The 19,704-nt window shown below is 39.6% G+C and overlaps 3 protein-coding genes across 5 annotated transcripts; 1 reads left to right on the top strand and 2 right to left on the bottom strand.

Annotated features, from left to right (window-relative positions):
- Positions 1-1,970: 1,970 nt before the first annotated feature.
- rap1gapl (RAP1 GTPase activating protein-like) lies at positions 1,971-9,225 on the bottom strand. Of its 3 annotated transcripts, none has more exons than XM_063878727.1 (20): positions 8,875-9,170; positions 7,582-8,088; positions 7,352-7,384; positions 7,152-7,242; positions 6,911-6,946; positions 6,768-6,815; positions 6,413-6,610; positions 6,235-6,332; positions 5,575-5,653; positions 5,428-5,481; positions 5,254-5,337; positions 5,053-5,153; positions 4,833-4,962; positions 4,576-4,737; positions 3,116-3,187; positions 2,885-2,971; positions 2,631-2,786; positions 2,455-2,538; positions 2,349-2,368; positions 1,971-2,262 (listed from the first exon to the last, which is right to left on the bottom strand). In XM_063878727.1, exons 2-20 carry the CDS (start codon positions 7,650-7,652, stop codon positions 2,178-2,180), a joined length of 1,689 nt encoding a protein of 562 aa, XP_063734797.1. In that variant the 5' UTR covers positions 7,653-8,088; positions 8,875-9,170; the 3' UTR covers positions 1,971-2,177. The 3 variants fall into 3 exon arrangements, 2 of the variants coding, with proteins under 2 accessions (XP_063734797.1, XP_063734798.1); XM_063878728.1 differs by having other exon boundaries at positions 6,515-6,610; positions 8,875-9,168; XR_010165416.1 differs by lacking the exons at positions 1,971-2,262; positions 2,349-2,368 and having other exon boundaries at positions 2,461-2,538; positions 2,885-3,029; positions 8,875-9,225.
- Positions 9,226-9,270: 45 nt separating this feature from the next.
- On the top strand, positions 9,271-15,333 carry ankmy2a (ankyrin repeat and MYND domain containing 2a). Its single transcript, XM_063878730.1, has 10 exons — positions 9,271-9,728; positions 10,173-10,237; positions 11,195-11,333; positions 11,435-11,533; positions 12,168-12,328; positions 12,645-12,859; positions 13,086-13,221; positions 13,439-13,567; positions 13,793-13,922; positions 14,394-15,333. The coding sequence occupies exons 1-10, from the start codon at positions 9,662-9,664 to the stop codon at positions 14,504-14,506; spliced, it is 1,254 nt and encodes a 417-aa protein (XP_063734800.1). The 5' UTR covers positions 9,271-9,661; the 3' UTR covers positions 14,507-15,333.
- LOC134861496 (leucine-rich repeat-containing protein 72) lies at positions 15,176-18,635 on the bottom strand. The gene is made up of 8 exons (XM_063878734.1): positions 18,540-18,635; positions 17,506-17,571; positions 17,352-17,425; positions 17,160-17,229; positions 17,004-17,085; positions 16,436-16,549; positions 16,194-16,283; positions 15,176-16,057 (listed from the first exon to the last, which is right to left on the bottom strand). Exons 2-8 carry the CDS (start codon positions 17,536-17,538, stop codon positions 15,960-15,962), a joined length of 561 nt encoding a protein of 186 aa, XP_063734804.1. The 5' UTR covers positions 17,539-17,571; positions 18,540-18,635; the 3' UTR covers positions 15,176-15,959.
- Between the last annotated feature and the right edge of the window lie 1,069 nt (positions 18,636-19,704).

The following is a 19,704-nucleotide window of genomic DNA, read 5'->3' as shown; positions in this document are numbered from 1 at the left end:
TAGCTGCAGCTTTAATGTAGGCTAGATGCTTTGGTTGAAATAGTTGATGCAGCCTTCAAATATTCATTATTTCATCTTTTATATTACAAAACAAGCTGCTATCAGGGCCTGAATTGATTGCATATTTAGAATATTTTCATGTGAAAAAACTGTTCAACAACGGGATCAGACTTCAAGTTTCTACTCTTTAACATATTTGTCGTTTGCTGTATAGCTCTCAGTCTGATCCGACTTCACTTTGCACAGCCTGTAAGGTCACCATGAAATGATGAGCCTTCTCTCCGTTTGTTATATCCTAATTATCCCATCATGCAAACACACTCCTGCATTCACTCCTGATCCTGTTAGTCCTTATCTCTTTATTTCCTCCATCATGTACATTCTCTCTGATACATATTTTCTGAAACTAACAAGCACATGCTCTATAGGTACTGACAATGATCATAATAAACGGTACCACATTTTGTACAATGAGCTTGTTTCTTTTAGTAGATAATTAAATGGATTTTCTATCTATATTGTTGTTAAATATTTTTTAAAGGCCTATGTAAAATATCTGATTACTTCTTCCATAACTGGTGGTATGTTCTTTCTCCTCTGTTCTATTACATTGAATTTCGGTGTAACATGATTGTTTTTTTAATGTGTCACAATCTTGCTTGTTACCATATGTTTAACTATACTGGTCTCATTATTAACGACCTCCTATTCTACTCTGACTCCGGCCACCTGAACATCCTCATCCTCCTCCACATCATCGCAGCATTCGACACAATCAATCACACCTTCCTGCTCTCCCTCCTAAAAAATCATCACTCAACATCACAGACACCGCACTCTCCTGGCTGAAATCATACCTCACCGACAGACACCAGTTTATCAATATCAATAACTGCACCTCCTCTACTGCACCTCTGTCCCAAGGTGTCCCCCAGGGTTCAGTGCTTGGTCCCCTCCTCTTCATCCTTTATATGCTCCCCCTTGGCAAACTCATTCATCGCCACAACCTTCAATTTCACTGCTATGCCGACGACATCAAACTTTATATATCAACAAAACAACCATCAAACCCACAACACACTCCACTCTCACAAACTGTCTCTCAGAAATAAAAGCATGGATGCAAACAAACTATCTTCAACTTTACAGTGCCAAATCAGACATCATCATCATCGGCCCCCCATCACGTTTCAAAACCATCCAGAATTTCAACTTCACATTTGACAGCAACACTCTATGTGAATCTGTGATTCATCACATCACGACTGGACTACTGCAATAGCATCCTATACCATCCAACCTCCTCAACAAACTGCAATACATCCAGAACTCTGCTGCAAGCCTCCTCACCCACATCAACTCCCGAGACCACATCACTCCTGAACCTCCATTGGCTTCCTGTCCGCCAACAAATCGATTTCAAAGTCCTCCTCATAACCCACAAAGCCCTCAACAACCAGGCCTCCTCCTACCTCACAGACCTGCTGCACGACCACAACCCTTCCCGCTGCCTCCGCTCATCAGAAGCCAACCTCCTATCCATCCCCACTCGCACCAAGCACCGAACCTGGGGGGACAGAGCCTTCTCCGTCGCTGCCCCCTCCCTCTGGAACTCACTCCCACAACCCGTCAGACTGCACTGACCTCACCACCTTCAAGAAACTCATAAAAACTCACCTCTTAACTGGCTTTTATAGTGTGATTTTTGCTGTATTGCTCGATTTTAATGTAACTTACTTTATCTATTTGTTGTTTTTCTTTTCATGTACCTCTGTAAAGCGACTTTGAGCACTTGTGAAAGCGCTTATAAAATAAATGTATTATTATTATTATAACACCTATCCTTATAATCAAAGTAATCGCTATCACTTCATTAACTTTCCTCGGCTGTTCCTTCCTCTGTTTGCTATCTTTACACCCCTCACTTAAGTAAAACTGTTTATTATAAAAACACACCAGTGTAAACTTAAAACATTTAAGCCAGTTTTATATCTTTAACATTTCATTGAAAAACATTGTCAATACTTTGTACATTATTACTGCTATAACAATAAAATAATTACATTCTCAGATATACTTTTTACTTTTACACTCTATGTACATTTAAGCCTCCCAGAAGGATAATAAAGTACTAGCTATATATAATATATTTCAAATCTTCAAATAGATATTTCCCTTTATGTCTCCTCTTGAGGACTGGCTTTATCTTTGATCTCAGACGGCCCCAGACTGTCAGCTGGCGGAGGACCTGGCGATCTGTCACTGAAAATAAAATTAAAACAGTTATCTGTGTTTCAACATTAGATCATACGAAAGACAAAATGTTCCCGGGTTTTTGTCACTCTTACCCTTCTCCATCTTTCTCTGTCTGTAAATGAAGATGGAAAAGAGTATTAGCACAATCCTTTCAATACGTATTTATTCAGTAAAGCATGGACATTTGTGGATTGGTACCTTGGGCCTCTGTGATGCACTACCTCCAATCTTCCTTGGCACCCCGAGGGTCTCAAAAGAGTGACTCCGCACTCTTATGGCTCTCTAATCACAGAGATGCAAAAGAAAAATGGTAAAGTTAAAATAGTAATGTCAAGTATGGGAAAGTACTTTTGAGATTAGAGGCCAACCTTAACCTTAAAGTTTTCTATGAATCCTCCACTCCCCTCAGACATCACCCGAGCCCCCTCTGAGGATGGGAGAGAGGCTATTGATGGATCCCCAATCATGCACTGGGAACGAGTGCAGAGTTCAGCATGCAGGCTCTCCAGCAGCGATGAGCGAGTGCGGAGCTTCGTAAGAAAGGAGGTTCAGGAGAGCACACATGGCAGAGAGAAATCAGCTTGCCCATTCATGAATAAAAAATGTAAAAAATGTTTGTTATGTCTACCTCTAGTCTGCTGAACTGTTGAGCTTTATAGCAGGAAATCTCTGCATTGATGAGTTTCGTCAGAAGGAATTCTCTCAGCAGGGCACGCTACAAACACAGCACAGAGGAAGATTCGTGTCTGTTTGAAAAGTTTGAATAAGATAGACTGACAGCAAAGAAAAAGATAAGGCTGCTGTGACATAATATTCAAAGAAATGAAAACAGTTGTTATCTTTTTGTATTGTTTCTTACATCTGTGAAGATGGGAGGATCCGGAAGGACCGGACCAAACGGAGGAACATCTTCTCTAGCTGTGACGGACAACTGTGAAGAGGAAATATTAGGTTTATAAATCAACTTGACTGCAATTTGACCTTTCGCTAAGCCCCGCCCCCCTTGGTTATTGTTGCTAAGTCCGACCAACATACTTTCAACATGGCGTTTTTGACAGCTCTTCCAGCTGAACTGCTGTCCGGCTTTCACAAAGCAGCAAATGCTGTTTCTGACCGAAGTAGACAGAGAGGTTTACAGTATGCCTTTACATACAGGACATCAAGGTAACAAAAAAAGAGCATAATGCGATCAAAATAGAGGCAAAAGCGTATAGATCACAATAAAAAAAAGTGCCACATCAGCTGATGATCCAGACCGAGGCTGGCACAAATGATGACAACGAGCAACACTGTTCCTGTAAAGCTGGGTAGGTCTATATTCACTATTATCGTCGTTATTATAAAGTAAAAGCACAAAGCAAGTATAACATTGTATAGCCTTATATGCTAGCGTATCATAACCATAATAGGCAACGTTAGCAGGCTAGCTGTAATTAACGAGGTGAACTTTCGTTAGCTCCACAGGGTTCTGCGCCCACATCATCGGGCTTATCCATGCCCTGGACCTCTGTAAGACACAACACGCCAACATGTCTGTAGGCCTAGAACTACAGTCCTCCAAAAGCTTACCACAACAGTGGCTTAAACCCAGAGTTGTCAAAGTAACACCACAGCCCGTGACAGTAATCGTTGTGGCCAGGGCCAAGACAGACAGAAAAAGGCGACCCATCTTCTGCCAATACAACAACCAAATGTATAGATTGAAATCACAGCATACCGAATAGTTTAATTTAACTGTAGGGTTAAAGACAAAAGTCTTACCTACCTAGCTAGAACACACACAAGTGTGCCGTTCGAGCCTTGAGGGGTTCAGCTGAGAGTGAGGACGTCCACAAAGTTTAATCCACAGGCAACAATTGTCAGGCTTTGATTTTGGTTTGGGGAAGGGGGAAAAAACGCACAACCCCCTCCAATCTCTCTGGGTAACGACTATCAGTCTTACAAATGCCCCAGGCACAACGTTTAACAACATCTTTCTTATAGTCCACAAACGACGGTGTTAAAAGTACGAAAATCTGAGACACAGTCAATAGAGCGCTGTCATGACAGTGTCGGAGCTTTGTCGGAGTCCGTTGTTGGCTCCGCTGTGATTGGTCAGTCTGCATTCTAGGGTGTGGCTTAGCGAAAGGCTTCTACTAATTAAAGTAATAAAAAACATTAGCACAGCAATACACAAAATTGGGTTTGCCTACATGTTAGATTTTTTCTAAACTCAAACTCCAGCATTGCTCAGGCCCAGTATACCTATATAAGAAAACAATATTCCCATCACTTAATTAAATGGAGGATCAATTTGACTTACGTTAGTTTTTTACTGACCTGGTACGCAGTTTCGCTGGTATCCTCCGCTCTCTTTATCCTCCGGACCACCAGGAAACAGTGTAGAAAGTGAGACTTGATAACGTCAGATAGAAAAGGGGTCTGGCCTTCCTGGTAGACCAAAGCTACAATGTCGTTACCAATGTGCCTTTTTCTTTGTAACTGTGTAGGAAGAAAGATATTGTGTCATTGTGTTCTAAGTAGGGCCAGAAATACCCTCAGAAACTGTGCAGTGAATCACCAGGGTGATAACCGACCTGCTGCGGGTCAACGTCTGTGAAAGGCAGTTTAGTTGCGACATGAAACATGATTTCTCTCCCATGAAACGAAGTGAAGACGGCCTCACTTCCTGTCTGACCGTGACACACATCCAATCCTCCTCTGAACCTAAAGATAGTGAGGAGTACAAATCATGTGATGTTACTCCTTACATGTGTCTTTCATGCGCCTTAACCACAACAACAAGCTATACTTTACCTGGTGAAGCCTTGCAGTTGAACGGTCTCTCCCAAAATAGAAAGGAGCTCTTTAAACTCTTCACTTTCCTGATTGTTACTGAGGATGTCCTCCTCAGTGAACTACATAGAGATGGATGTTTTTTGAAATAGTCAGTTATGATTTATGCAATATTTTATTGTCATTTTTATGAATGCTGGACTTTTCTGCACAATTTCTTACCTGCCTGTCCTTTTGGTACAAAACCCCAAACTTGAAATTAGGAGACACTCTGTGTTCATCAAATGTAGTTATGAGTTCTGGAGCCTGAGGGATGAGTGAGAAGGAGTAGAGCTTTAAGAGGAGTTCAAATAACTGGTAATTTTCTTGAATGTATAAATAGCATTAGAGCATTACCTTGAGGTAGCTGACAACTTCAAACTTTGAGACAGTCACTCGGTCACAGAGCATCTAGACAGAATACAAAGTATTTTCTTGACTTAAAATATTTTGTACTTTGTTCAAGATGAATACTTCCACCTTTGAAAACATTAAGTTTAATACCTTTGCTAACTCCACAGCAGATGGGATGTTGGGGAAAAGTGAGACAGAGAAAGCTCCATGCAGAGAGCAATCCTTCATTCTGTGAGACAAGAAAGACAATCTCTGTTTTATTGTCTAAAATGCTCGAAAGCTTGGAATTAACAGTTAAAAGATTTAGAGACATTTAAATAAAATGTCTAAGACTTTGTTCGCACATTATTCTGCACAGTGAAGCACAAACAATGTGTCAAATAGCAACTCATTTTTCAGTGGAGGGGGACTTTAAAGCTGCCTTGGGTCCCTTTTATATATGTGGTTCATATTTTTTGGAACTGTTACTATATCTTGAAAACAGTTTAAAATCAACAGATCATCGAAGAAAAAAAATCCTCCTCTCTCTCCCCCAGTGTTGTGTTATTTATATAAGTGCATTGGAGTCTTGCTAATGCCATTAGAATCACTGAGGGTAAAAAGAGGAACATGTTATTTTTTTAACAGTTATCTGTCTCAGGTACTACCGTCAGGATACAATGACAGTTTTAGCAATTTTATATATCCTATAAAATATTTTGTTATCAAAGTTACCAACTGTAGCTCTTAGGAAACGCACGATGCTCTGGGAAGTGATTGTAGAAGATTATAGAAAAAATGTATCTGGCATAAATCGCATAACATTTCAACCTGAGTATCACCCGCAGCTTGCTCTCCTCTTCCTCCAAACACACAGAGAGAACCAGAGGCCCCAAAACAGGATCCCCTGCTGTGAATGAGTGATGATACTAAAGGGGAGAAAACATGAGAAAACAGGATTTCAGGAATGATAACACATTCCTCGATGCTTAAGATAAAATGTGCTTACTCGTGAGCGGAAGAACTTGTGATAGATTTTGGCCTCTCCATCTCTCTCCATGATGTCGTAGCTCTCTGGGCCGAAGCCATAGTGGGAGGAAGTAGGACTCACATCTACAAGCCTCTGCAGCGGGGGGTCTACCCAGTAGCCCCCTAGGTTCGGAGGGAGGATGAGTGGTAAGTCTGCACCTATCGTGAGAAGCTGAGACTAAAATAGACACAAAGGAGCACCGGATGATGATGAGGGTCAGTCGTTTCTGTTGTTTGGGAAAACAAATGTTATGGAGTTCACAGAAAGTGTCAACACACACATGGGATCACACCCATATATGGAGCCCACTATATGTTTCAGGTCGAAGACTCACCTTCAGAGGAAGAGGGAATTCACACCGCTGCTCATCGATCCTGCTGCCCTGATGGACGAGGGGAGTATTGATAAAATGATAGGAAACTTCTCTTGCTCAGACACCACTGAACACTACACAGGATCAATGGTGATGCAACTCACCTGCAGCTTTTCAATGATTTCAAACAGCTCTGTGTCCTGATACGAACAACAGGCAGCAGACGTCACACACAAATGGAGACAGAGAGAAAGGGAAGGAGAAACGTGGGGAGGAAGAGGAACATGACAAATCATTCAGCTTCAAATGGCAACTTCTCAGAAATGCAGTATTTAAAAAAACACAAAAATGTATTTATTTCAAATAAGAGGGGAAGATACACGCTGAACATTTTAATGGTATCACCCTCTGGTTGCTGCTGGCAGGGAGGAAAGGCTTTCTGTCACCGGCAGGAGAGTCCAGGGTGTCCAGTAAGTTTTCCTCTGCAGTTTCAGGTCTGCAGCAACAGGTTCATTTACAAATCATCATTTCATTCAGTTCATAATTCATACGATAAATCCTGAATGTTTAAAACAGCCTCGAAAAAATAGAAAATAAAACCTTACCTCGTCTCATCCCCACATGTGAATCTGTCCACACTGTAAACAAGGAAGTGAGAACTACTCGGAGAAGAAAATGGATCATCTTACATAGACAGGGTTGCTTTTGTAGTCTAACAAATTAAAGAGTTACTGTTACTTAAACTATTCAATCTACTATGATGTAGTTTATGCAGCTAAATAAATTACTTTAATATGTCAGCCCATAATTTGAGACAAATAATGTTTTTACTTACCCTCCATACGCCCCAAAAGTGAAACTTCTCTTCCTGGAGAAAGACATGTCATTCCTCTTTTCTCTCTCCATGGCTTTGGTGTCACTGCGAGTGTTTGTCCATGGCAGTTTGCTACCAAGTCAATCAGGGCTGGCTAAGGTTGAATTAATTCACTCTATCATTCTGCCACTGCTCCTCCTCTCAGCCCCCTGCCTCTCACTCATTTAAGCTTCCCTTTCCTCCCTCCGTCCTGCTGTCAGCCAGACGTTCAACAGTAACTCGCTCATGGTCACAGGTGTAGCAGCTGCCGTAAACTATAAAATTGACAAGCTGCTTCTTGACATCGACCCTCCTGCATGTGGATTTTCAGACTGACTGAACTTAAAGATAGACTTGTAAATAAAGAAAGAAATGGGTGAGACATTTTCTCCAGGACCCTTTACCCTTTGAGTCAGTAAAGATCATCAATTATTGACAGCACACACAGTGAGGGTGAGGAGATGGACAGCAGGGGATGGTGAGGTAAACCTGAGGATAGGAAGAAAGAGTAAGAGAGTGAGAGTGAGAGTGAGAGATGTGCACATTTAAATGGTATCACAAATTATGAAAATTACATTTCTATTGACTGTGTATCTCAAGATAACAGTTTTTCCATGGATGATGAAAGAGTGAGTCAAACATCTACAAAACTGATAAAAGCAACATTTTAGACAAAAGGAAATAACATGAAAACATGTTTAAATACTCTTCAGACTCCCTGATTCAAACCATATAAAAGTGCACCGTTAACCTTTGCTGTCCTTTTTGTAATTTAATAACAATACACCATAGCACAACATATATTTAGTAAATACAAGTATGCATATAATTATGGAAATAGTGCAAAAAAAGTCATTTACAGTAAAAAAAAAAAAGTATTGTATGTATTTAATTAATTAATTTAATTTGCAGTGAATTACTGCTACTGCTAATCTTTAGCTAAATGATTCACATGGTATTACATCTTGTAAAATAATCAATCACATGTATGATACATATTTTCAGACCTGGATCAATTTGCTTTGACATAACAGTAATTATACCTGACGTGTTGACAACAAATGTGCCCAGTTTCCTAAATAAAGGGGGTGGGTCAATTTACCCACTGGCTCATTTTACCCAACACTCTCCCTAATGTACCAGCCTGGGGAGAGTCATTCATTAGAGTTGTTCATTTTCACGCTGCAAATACTCAACAAAACGCAATGATTACTTATTTTTTACTACAATAAAAAGGTGTCTTTGGGTTCTACTGCAGAGCTCATCACTGATTACCTGGCCAGTGAGGAATCAGGTGGCAAAACAGATAATCCAGGAAGTAGTCGGTGGCCTTCAGATGTGGATTAGTTTCTTCAGAGACACCAGGGACTGGTTGGATCATAATTACTCTTTGTTTAGATATCCCAAATCAGGCCAAGCAGGATGTATAAACTGCAGTGCAAGATAACATGTTGAAAAAGTGCATAACATATGTCGTTTGATGTAGAGTTTGTGAAGAGACACGTATTCTATTGATGGCAGTTATGACATATTCTGATTTCCTCTCAGTAACTGTAATATAAGACAATTTCATTTATTTTCTATTCTAATGATGCAATTTGTTGATTATATGTTATGTGAACGATCGGATGGTACGTCTCAGCTGGTCCACGTTTAAGCAAGCATTTACATTTTTGAATGAACTTTCTAGATTTATTGGAAGGGTTTATTTTAGTGAAAGTATAGGGGTAATACTCGTTATGGTTGTATGTATAGTTTGTAATACTCGCTTTTTCTTGATTGTAACCTATCCCGCATGTATATAGTGTTGTCGTTTTGAATTAAAACAATGTATTTATAACTGCAAGTTACTGGACAGAAATGTCAATATCCTTTTGCTTGTGAACTACGACGCCCCTGTTAACGCTCACGCAGTGGTATACTCCAGATGACAGCTCAAACTGAGCTAGCCTACATGCCCGACCAAGCAGACTGATAGAACATCAGAAAGCGTACATTTAATCAAGATCTTCTCGTTTTATTTGTGCCATCATAGACTATTTTCAATCCGATAATTACCAACATGTCTGCTCCAAAGAAGGGAGACTTGTCTTCAAGCGAAAAGGAGTTGTTCGAGGTTATTACTGCAGGTAAGCCCCTTTCGGCTAACGCTAATCCCTGTAGAAACACACACTGGGTTAGCTCTTATTAGCTTGTATGATCAGTTATTCTCCAGATATTACGAAATATTGTCCGACTGGCAATGTTTTGTGTGACTGTATTTTAAACCATAGCAATTAACTTAAATATTGAGTGCATGATATGCTTTGGAGTAACTAAGGTTATATAGCAGCTAGCTTGTAATGTATAGCTTGTAGCACATGCCCCCCTGAGTCAAATTAACTTTCAGAAAACATGCATTTTAACTTTGTTTCTGTGAGATTCTTTGTACTATGTTTGTTAAATGTAACACGTGCATTATAACAGACGCATTCATGACATACATCTTTTAAATACCTCTGCAGAAGCTGTATAAACCGAGGTTATGGTTGGTGTTTGTATTTATACTATACACTGAATCTTATGCACTATAGGAAATGTTCAAGAGGCCTCAAGGCTGCTGGGCTGTAAGGATGTTCGAGTCAACTGCTTGGATGAGGTAACTAATCTAAGTGTGTCTTAGAGTCAAACGTGTATCTATACTGTGAAAAATATAATGCATGGAAAAATTCCACAAAGAATTAACAAAATATATTGAAAAGATTGCCCACATTTCTTTATGAATCATATCTAGTTATGCTTTTGATTTTTGAGACTTGAGTTCGTTTGAGGCACAGAAATCTAGACCTACATTGGACAGGAATTTACTTGCAGAAGTTTTGGAACAGATGTTAACAGACCTCTAAGTCTCCTATACTATACTGCCAGTATCAAACGTAAAATGTGTGTTTATTCCCAAACTCTTTAACAACCGACTCTATTCAACTTTCATCTAGGTTATTGTTTTGGCTTTCACACAACTTTTTTCAATTATTTCCTCAATTTCCACATCTTCTATAAAAGTACATTTGAAGCGTCATTCCACCTAGCAGGTTTTATAAAGTGTACATGGAATTAATAATTCTGGACACCATTAACTTGCGCTACTGAGTGTAACATGTAGAAGCTAAAACATACGAAAGTCGCTCAGAAAAGCGCTTCCTTTGTTTAATGACATATGTGTAGGACAAGAGGACTTGGAGGAGGTCCTTCATGTCCTTTTTTCTTTCTTTCTGTCATTCTTGTGTGTCCACCTGTCAAAATCAGGTGTTTCAATAGATGTTCTCTTAAATACTGAAAGCTGTTTGAGTTTTTCAGCACACAAGTAGCTTCACCTCATGTTGTTATTCTCCTGTTTACATGAGAGAAAAATATTTTAAATAATCAAAACTGAAAATGCTTAACAGGTGGAGAAAATGGCAACATGTTTGGCGTTGGTTTTGTATGTAATAATCACAGTTAGACTATAAAGTTCTAAGTTTTACGTTTTTTCGGCAAACCTTTTTCCTGGTTCTCATGTAAAGTGAAATGAATGTACATTACACAGTGTCTGACAGCTTTTTTGTCTTTTCCACAGTATGGAATGACCCCTCTGATGCACGCTGCGTACAAAGGGAAAGCAGACATGTGTAAGTTGCTGCTGCAACACGGAGCGGATGTGAACTGCAATCAACATGAGCATGGTTACACAGCGCTGATGTTTGCTGGCCTGTCAGGTTAGAGTTAATTATCACAGCCATTTGATTAAAAAATCTCATCTCCGTTGTTATTTTGGAAAGTTGCATGTGCTATGATTCCTCTTCTTTTGTCGCTGTAGGTAAGACTGATATCACATGGATGATGTTGGACGCTGGGGCGGAGACAGACGTGGTCAACTCTGTTGGAAGGACCGCCGCACAAATGGCCGCTTTTGTCGGTACGTCTCTTTGTGACTTGCGATCATTCTGCCCACTGTTTTTAAGCCTTGAGAATTCTATAAACAAAGAAAATGGATCACATAGGACTTATTTCTCTGCCAGGGACATTTAGCCTATAATAAAAATGTTGTTCCTTAAAACAATTACACACATTACATGTCACTTGTTAGACGCTTTTATCCAAAGCAAATTACATACATACAATACTGTGGGCAATCCCCACAGGAGCAATTTGGGAGGAAGTGTTTTGCCCAGGGACACGTCGACATGCTGACAGCAGCAAGGATGGAAAAACTGCTTACCTTGATTCGAACATCTGAACCACAGCCTCCCAATTAGGAAGTTTTCTTTGTCTACAATGTGCCCTGACATAATGAGGTTTTTTTGTACAGAATATTAGTTTGTTGAAAAAGAAATATAAATATTTAGTGCTGCAATCATATAATCATAATTAAAAGAGATTTTTGTCTTGTAAATAGTGTGTTTCATAAGAATCCCAAATGGTTGGAGAATTGGTGTATATGTCTTTTGCATTTCCACAAACTGTTTTTTAGTGTTTACAGTTAAATAGCCTGTGTCAAATATTGCATTCAGAGATTGAAAAATGATCGGCCTCTTCTTTTCCGTCCTCAGGGCAACACGACTGTGTCACAGTGATCAACAACTTCTTCTCACGTGCCAAGCTGGATTACTACACCAAGCTCCAGGGTTTGGAAAAGGAACCCAAGCTGCCATCCAAGCTGGCTGGACCCCTCCACAAGGTCATCATGAGCACTAACCTGAACCCCGTCAAGGTAGGACACTTCGGGAGCGGTTGTCTACAGTTGAATTGTAAATATTTTCAAATGCAGACTCTCCATCTTGCAGCTTCCTCATAAAAACATGCCATGGCTCCTGAGTCTAACACGGTTTTAGGAGTGCAAATAGAAATTGGTGGAGAGCTCATTGAAGTAGTTATTCATTCAAGGAACATCATTGCATTGATACAAAATTCTGGATGAACAAAAATCAAAATGACACAGCAAACACACATCACAAGAGATATTTTCTTGTCTGAGATGTCGATTTTGTTATAAGTGGAACTTGATAAGTATCCCTTATGATTTGCAGATGGTGATGCTGGTGAAGGAGAACCCCCTGGTGGCGGAGCCGGAGGCTCTGGAGAAATGTCGCCGGGTGATGGAGCTCATCTGTGAGAAGTGCATCAAGCAGCAGGACATGAATGAGGTGCTGGCCATGAAGATGCACTACATCAGCTGCGTGCTGGGGAAGTGTGCCTCCTTCCTCAAGGACCGCGAGGACAAGCTGGACGGCCTTATCAAGAGGTGAAGCCTTCAAGGATATTGACTACGGATTTGTGGCCCCTTTTAGCCTTTATTATTTACTGAAGGACCATATTCAGGATTTACCGTAGTCAGTATCATGACTGGTGATCTGTCTATTCCAGTATGACTTCTGGCAGGTTGAAATGATACCCAAGGCTTCTTAAAATTATGACATTTTCACTATGAATGTTTTCCTCAAATGTGTTTTTCTCCTTTCGTCCTGTAGTTTGCTGAAGAGTCGGGACAGCGATGGCTTCCCCGTGTACCAAGAGAAGTTTCTCAGAGAGTGCATCCGCAAGTTTCCTTACTGTGATGCCACTCTGCTACAGCAGCTGGTGCGGAGTGTTGCTCCGGTGGAGATTGTGAGTCTGGATGAATGATAAAAGATCATTTCATAATGCAACATTTTAAAGCCAGTATTTCTTTAAATCACAGTAGAAATGTAAGGATTTAGGACAAAAAAAACTCCTTTATTTCCGACACACCTTACTTGAAAGGCTCATCAAAATATAAAACTATTTTTTGTTGTGTGATGTTAATAACTTTTCTTCCCTATTTGATTCACTTTCACTGACGCAGGGTAACGACCCCACAGCTCTGTCAGTGCTGACTCAGGCCATCACAGGTCAGGTCGGCTTCATGGACGCAGATTTCTGTACCACCTGTGGAGAGAAGGGAGCGGAGAAGAGATGCTCCATCTGTAAAATGGTGAGTGTCAAAACAACAGCTATCTATCAATTTACGTATTGTTTGCATGTGTAAAATGTTCAGTGTTTTTTTACTAGCTAGATGCTTCCCCTCATCGATACACAGAGAAAAACAAAATGCACAAACTGTCAAAGTAAAGCTGTCTTGATGTTGGTGTTCATTCTCTCTTTTTTTGGTATTATTATCATTACATTCCATATTCAAATAAATGAAATGTTTATTTAGGTGATCTACTGTGACCATGCCTGCCAGAAGATGCACTGGTTCACCCACAAGAAAGTTTGCAAAGCGCTCAAAGAGCAGAGGGAGAAGCAGGAGGAAGAATCGGCCAAACTGAGGATGCAGCAGAGTAACGGTACTTCACCTACATCTGTCTAAATATGTCAAAGAATCAAACACTACAACAGTGTAAAACTCATCCAAATAGTGTTAAATAGTAAGAAGTGATTCCTTTATAATTACAAGCAAAGAAAGACGAGAAGCGTCTAGAAGAATTTAATCAGCAAAAATCTGAAATTAACTTGTAATTGAAGCAGTGCGAAAGAAGCAATAATACAAAGTAATATTACTAGCTATAAAACTACAGGTTACCGAGGAGAACCAACAAAAAAACTCCTTCAGAATCTATTGGAATGATGTTGAAATCTGAATTTAAAATGACAGGAGAGTTACATTACACAAAGCAATTTATTTTCCATGTTACACTTGGTCAGAATGAAGTAATGTTCGTTATTCCAGCCGAGTGGTAATGGCTAAACTCAACCCCTGTTGTCTCAATTTAGCATAAAAGCAGTTCAGAGCTAACAGAATTGTCTCTGCGTTTCAGAAGAGACTGAAGCCGTGCAGGAGGCCATGCAGGAGCTCTCAATAGAGACAAACAGTGAGGTTGCCCCCTCAGAAACTCCAAACCCCGCTCCCATTGCTGCTGCTGACAATTGAGGAACATCAGCAAACACATCCATACAACACAGACAGAGAAAACTGGCAGCAAGACTGAAAGCCAGACGAGGACTGGTCCAGGAGGAGATAAGAACCCATATTTATTATCTGAGACCGTCACAGGGCAGAGAGAATCTAACATATACAGGAAGGTTTGTGCTACAGCGGTCATCTTTTTGTCATTTTTATATGTTCGTTTTTCAGATATTGTCTTATGTGAACAGGAAAATTGCGTAGGCTGATGTGTTTGTGGTCACTGGGAGGGGAAACATGAGGAGATAATGGGTTCACATCAATAATGGAAAGCATATTTCTGCCTTAAACTGTAGCAACTTGTGTGGGAGAGAAGTGACTGCGTAGCCAGTCAGAGCTGTTGTTTGTTTGCAATGTACCTAATTTGTTATTTGGATATTTTTTTTGTACCGATAATTTTATGGCAGATTGGTGGTGGACGGCTGCACAATATTGACCAAAAATGTATATTTTTTAAATGTGAAGCATAAACATGAATTTATTTTTTGTGCACGGAATAGATGACGTTAATGCTCAGGATTTTCAAAACGGTAACACAATTGAAAGGGGTTTTTTCTTCCTTCAAAATGCAGCAACATTTATTGATTAAACATTGTTGTACACAGCACAATAACAACACTACTAGGAGACTTTGTTTTGTGATAAATTTCATTTATTGTGCAGCCCAAATCGACAGACTTGATTAAATCAAACACCAGATCCAACAGGGCTTTCTTTGTCTTGAACTCGGATGATTTCCAACATGTCAAACAACTTGATCTGGGTCTTGTTAAATAAAGACCAACCAACCATCATGTCCATGTTGAGTGGTACAAATACAACAATCAAATTCCCGTGTTTTTTTTTAAACCATAACACTAACCAGATTGTATTATTAAAGCAAGTTCAAAAAGGTAACAGAGGGCGATAACCCGGATGACTTTAAATGATTTCTCAACCCATTGAGCATTGCACTCAGATAACAGTGTGGGAGTCACAATGGACAGTTGGGAGAAAAAAAAATCTATTAAAACATTTGTAGTAAAACCAGTCAAATGTATAATTATTCGAATGGTTCTTCCTAGTCAAAATCTGGGCACCTACGTAACCCACAATGCAACTAAATCAATACTTCACTTTTTACTTTGCATTAGACCTACCTTTAATTTTGTAATACATATTTCGTGCAGCTCCCTCTTGAGCCACAAAGTGCTTTTGAGACTTTTTTTCACATAGAATTTCCCCAAGACCTGTAAACTGACTTTAATGGGTAACATTTCCATGTTCCCCTTTTATGTAGATAACCGTTAGTTAGCAGGACACTGAGCACTATAATGTGCTTTGACTGATTACTATAAAGTAGCATTTTGAGCAGAATACAGATTTATGAACACTCAGCAAACAGAACTTGGCACTGACTAACATCCCCTCAGATGGAGGACTATGTTGTCCGTCTGCAGAAGACCACAGACTGCAGGACGCGATGACGCTCCTGGCTGTAAATCTGGAAGGACCTCCTCCTCTCCACAGACCTCACCTCTGGAACAACAGAAAGGGACCAAACCACTCACAAATGTTTACAGCAAAATTTCACAAAACACACACATACTTTGTGACAGGCTTGCAGTTTTGCAAGTCAAATGTGTTTTCTCTTCTGAATATTTATATATCTTACCTTTTCTATCTAAAACCTGGATAGAAGGCAAGCAGTGGATCACATGTTGGCGATACCTGGGTTCATGGGAGATGGGATTAAGAAAGAAAGCTGCAAAAGCCCTCAGTATTAACAACAAGTTACAAACCACTCTCAATCTAGTAATCTAATCTGTCGTGCTGTTGCTATCGGTGGACTTGTTGGCTGTCTTACAGTCTAAACAAAGACTGAGCTAAATGCCACTCTTGAGTTTCATTACTGACTTGCAGTCTGCAGCTGCTGCATCCTTCTGAGCTCGTGCGTCATGTCTGCCAGCCCCCTGATCTGGTTGTTGTGGAGAAAAAGACGCTGAAGGCAGGTCAGATGATTCAGGGCCCCTGTATGAGACACCAGGGAGAATCAATTATGTGGTCTTTTTTTATCTGAGGAACACGTGGTGAACTAGTCAATGCTGAACTGCTTTGCATCCATTAAGGGGCACAAAATAATACTTGATAGATTCACAGACAGTGAGTAACCTTAATATTTATGTGTTAAAGAAACATTTATATCTTGATTTTTTAAATATGTCCTCAGTTAAAAATGTGTATAGAACCAAAAATTCTGATTTTTGGCAATATCCAAAGCTCTTTTTTACCACCATATAGATCTATTACAGGGTACAATGTATGCATATAATTATGATCAACGTTAGATGAGCCTGACATCTGTTTTCAAGCTAATGTTTCCTCAGTCTATCCAGGAAAGAAAACGAGCAACCTCTCTGTCAGGGACTTATTTATGTTTTCAAAACATCTTCACAGATAATTTGCAGGAGAAATAAAGATTTACCGGTTATAGACTTGATGTTATTGTTTTGGAGGTAAAGTTCAGTCAAGCAGCAGTTGAGGGAACGACAGCTGAGCTCTCTTATCTGAAAGTTTTAAAATAAATTATTCTTCCACTCAATTTCATTGCTAAAATACATTCACCTCTACAGAAGCCCACCTTGTTGTTATTCAGCCACAACTGCCTCAGAAAGTGAAATCTTGATAAGTCAGGGATGGTGGTGAGTTTTCTGTTCAGCAAAATGGCAAAACTTGTAATTCTCTGAAACTGTAAATCCCACATTTCCCAGTAGCTGCAATGAGAGGCAAGCTACGGATGCATTTGTTTCAAGATGTCTAGAAAGAGTCTTACTTTGTGGCGAGGCTGAGTTGTAAAACATCAACATCCCTCTTTATTCCAGACTTCTGAAGAGACTCCTTTATTTCCTGTATTTAGGGCAAGAAAATTCTGATAAAAACAACAGTATACATTAATGTGTAATAGTATTTGAGACACAGCAGTTTACCTCAGCCCCCTCCATTGTCTGTCTCCTCTGCATTCGCACACCCGTTGCTAGGAAACTCCTGTTGTGCTTGAAATCAAAACAAACAAAAAAAGGTTTGTATTTCAAAATTATTTATCACTTACGTTTATTTTCTTGCATGAAGTGTGGTAGATTTAGGTACATCTTGATATGGGTGATTTGATATGGATCATTCGCCTGCAATGACGGCACATATCCAGCAGAGAGCAGTGTTTCACCAAAATGTAGTTTGTTTGCAGGTTTGTTCACCTTAGGGCTCTCAATAATGTGCAATGGAAGCCCAAAACAATTTATCTTTGGATCCGAGCTAAACCTCTGTTTGCTCTTATACACACTTTCAAACAGTGACAGGACAAACCAGAACCAGTAAGTCTGTGTTATGAATCCCTCCATATTTTACTCAAATATTGAAAAGATAAACAGCAATCCTCTCCTCATTGCTTAAACCTCCTGAGGAGGAAAGTAACATGGTACATTGTTTTACTGTTATTTCATTATTTATTTCCCGTTTTAGAAGTAAAACTTTTTCTTCCACATTCATGCAACTACTGTTCTACTTATGAAGAAAGTAGTTCAATGTTAAAATATGATTCATGTTACTGTATTCCTTGCTTTAATGTTGCAGGTTTTTTATACTGCTGGGTAACGAAATTTCACCAAAGGATTAATAAAGTCTTCTCTTTATCCATAAAAATACAATACAACACAACTGATGATATTTGCATAAGAATTCTGAATATGCAGAGTAACTAAATGTATGAAATAAATGTAGAGGAGTAATAAGTACAACATTAGCCACTAATATAATTGAAGTTTAAAGTAGCAGGAGATGGTAATAGACAAGTAAAGTACCTTAATATTGTACCTAGAATAAATACACTATACTTCAGTAAATTAACTTATTTACTCTCCACCACTGCTTTGTATTCAGGATTCTAAAAACTTAAATAAAGCAGGTGAAAATGTACCATAAGCAGTTAGGTTTGTCACTAAAGTGGTATTATTACAATACTAACAGTGTGAGACAGTCCTCCATCCACTCTTTGTCTTCTGTTGGGATCTTTTCCAACTCCGTATCCTCCATGACCTTTCCTTCTTGGCTTTGTTCCAGGTGTTGTGCATTCCTTTTGTTCCCCTCCGGTCAATCCTTGCCACACCTCCCATTCCTGCATGTGGGCGCTTCCTGATCCTGCATCCACTCCCGACATGCTGCTTGTCAATATGCTATTAACCAAGCCACCTTTCATTTCCCATGAGGGTAAGGGGCTACTGAATTCCTGCTGCTGAGTTCCGCTGCTGCTGAGGGCACAAAAGAGAGAGCCTATCATATTCACTTTTTTTGCATTCATTTAACCCGGTACCATAAGCTGCTCAGAGGGGCGGTGAAATTTAACTAGTCTTCTGAGGAGGGCTGGGAAGTGGATGATCCTTTGCTCCTGTTTGAGGACAAACAAAGCAGAGAGGAAACAATAACAGAATTGTGAAGTTAAATGACAGACTACCTTCACCTGCTCAGGAGATTAACATTTATTTAACTCACAGACAAACTGCATGGCCATAAGTCAGTGGTGGAAAGTAAGTGAGTTTACTCAACATTAACTTTGTTAATTTTACATCTTCAAGGTATTTTTACTTTACTTGAGTATTTAAACTGTATGCTACTCATGGCCACTTTGGATAATGAGTACTTTTAGATTTGGTACTTAAGTATACTTTGATGCTAATACTTTTGTACTTTTTCTCAAAAAACTCTTTGAATGCAGGACTTTTATTTGTAAATAGTAGTTGTGTAGTTCTACACTGACATATAAGTACTTCTACTTAAGTATCTGAGTACATCTTCCACCATTACCAATAGTATGTGGTCTAACATCTCGTCCCAAAACTGTGAGCATTAATTTTGCTATTAGAAGAGCCTTCATTAATCCATTGAACCTTGCTGCAGTTGTTTGCTACCTTTCAGCCACAAAAGCACACATAAAGTCAAAAGCTGGTGTTGGAGGTGTCCTAGATCTTAGTTAGTGTCCCAATTCATCTTAAAGGTGTCGGATGAGGTTGAGGTCAGGGCTCTGTCAAGTTCTTTCACACCAAATTGGAAAGAAAACACATTTATTTAAGGAGCTGGCTTTGCTGCATGGAGGCTCTGTCATTTTGAAACAAGAAACAGCCAAACACAAACCA

The sequence above is a fragment of the Eleginops maclovinus genome, chromosome 3 (genome assembly GCF_036324505.1).
Source record: "Eleginops maclovinus isolate JMC-PN-2008 ecotype Puerto Natales chromosome 3, JC_Emac_rtc_rv5, whole genome shotgun sequence".
Classification (NCBI taxonomy): domain Eukaryota; kingdom Metazoa; phylum Chordata; class Actinopteri; order Perciformes; family Eleginopidae; genus Eleginops; species Eleginops maclovinus.
This window is presented reverse-complemented; position numbering and strand designations above follow the sequence as displayed.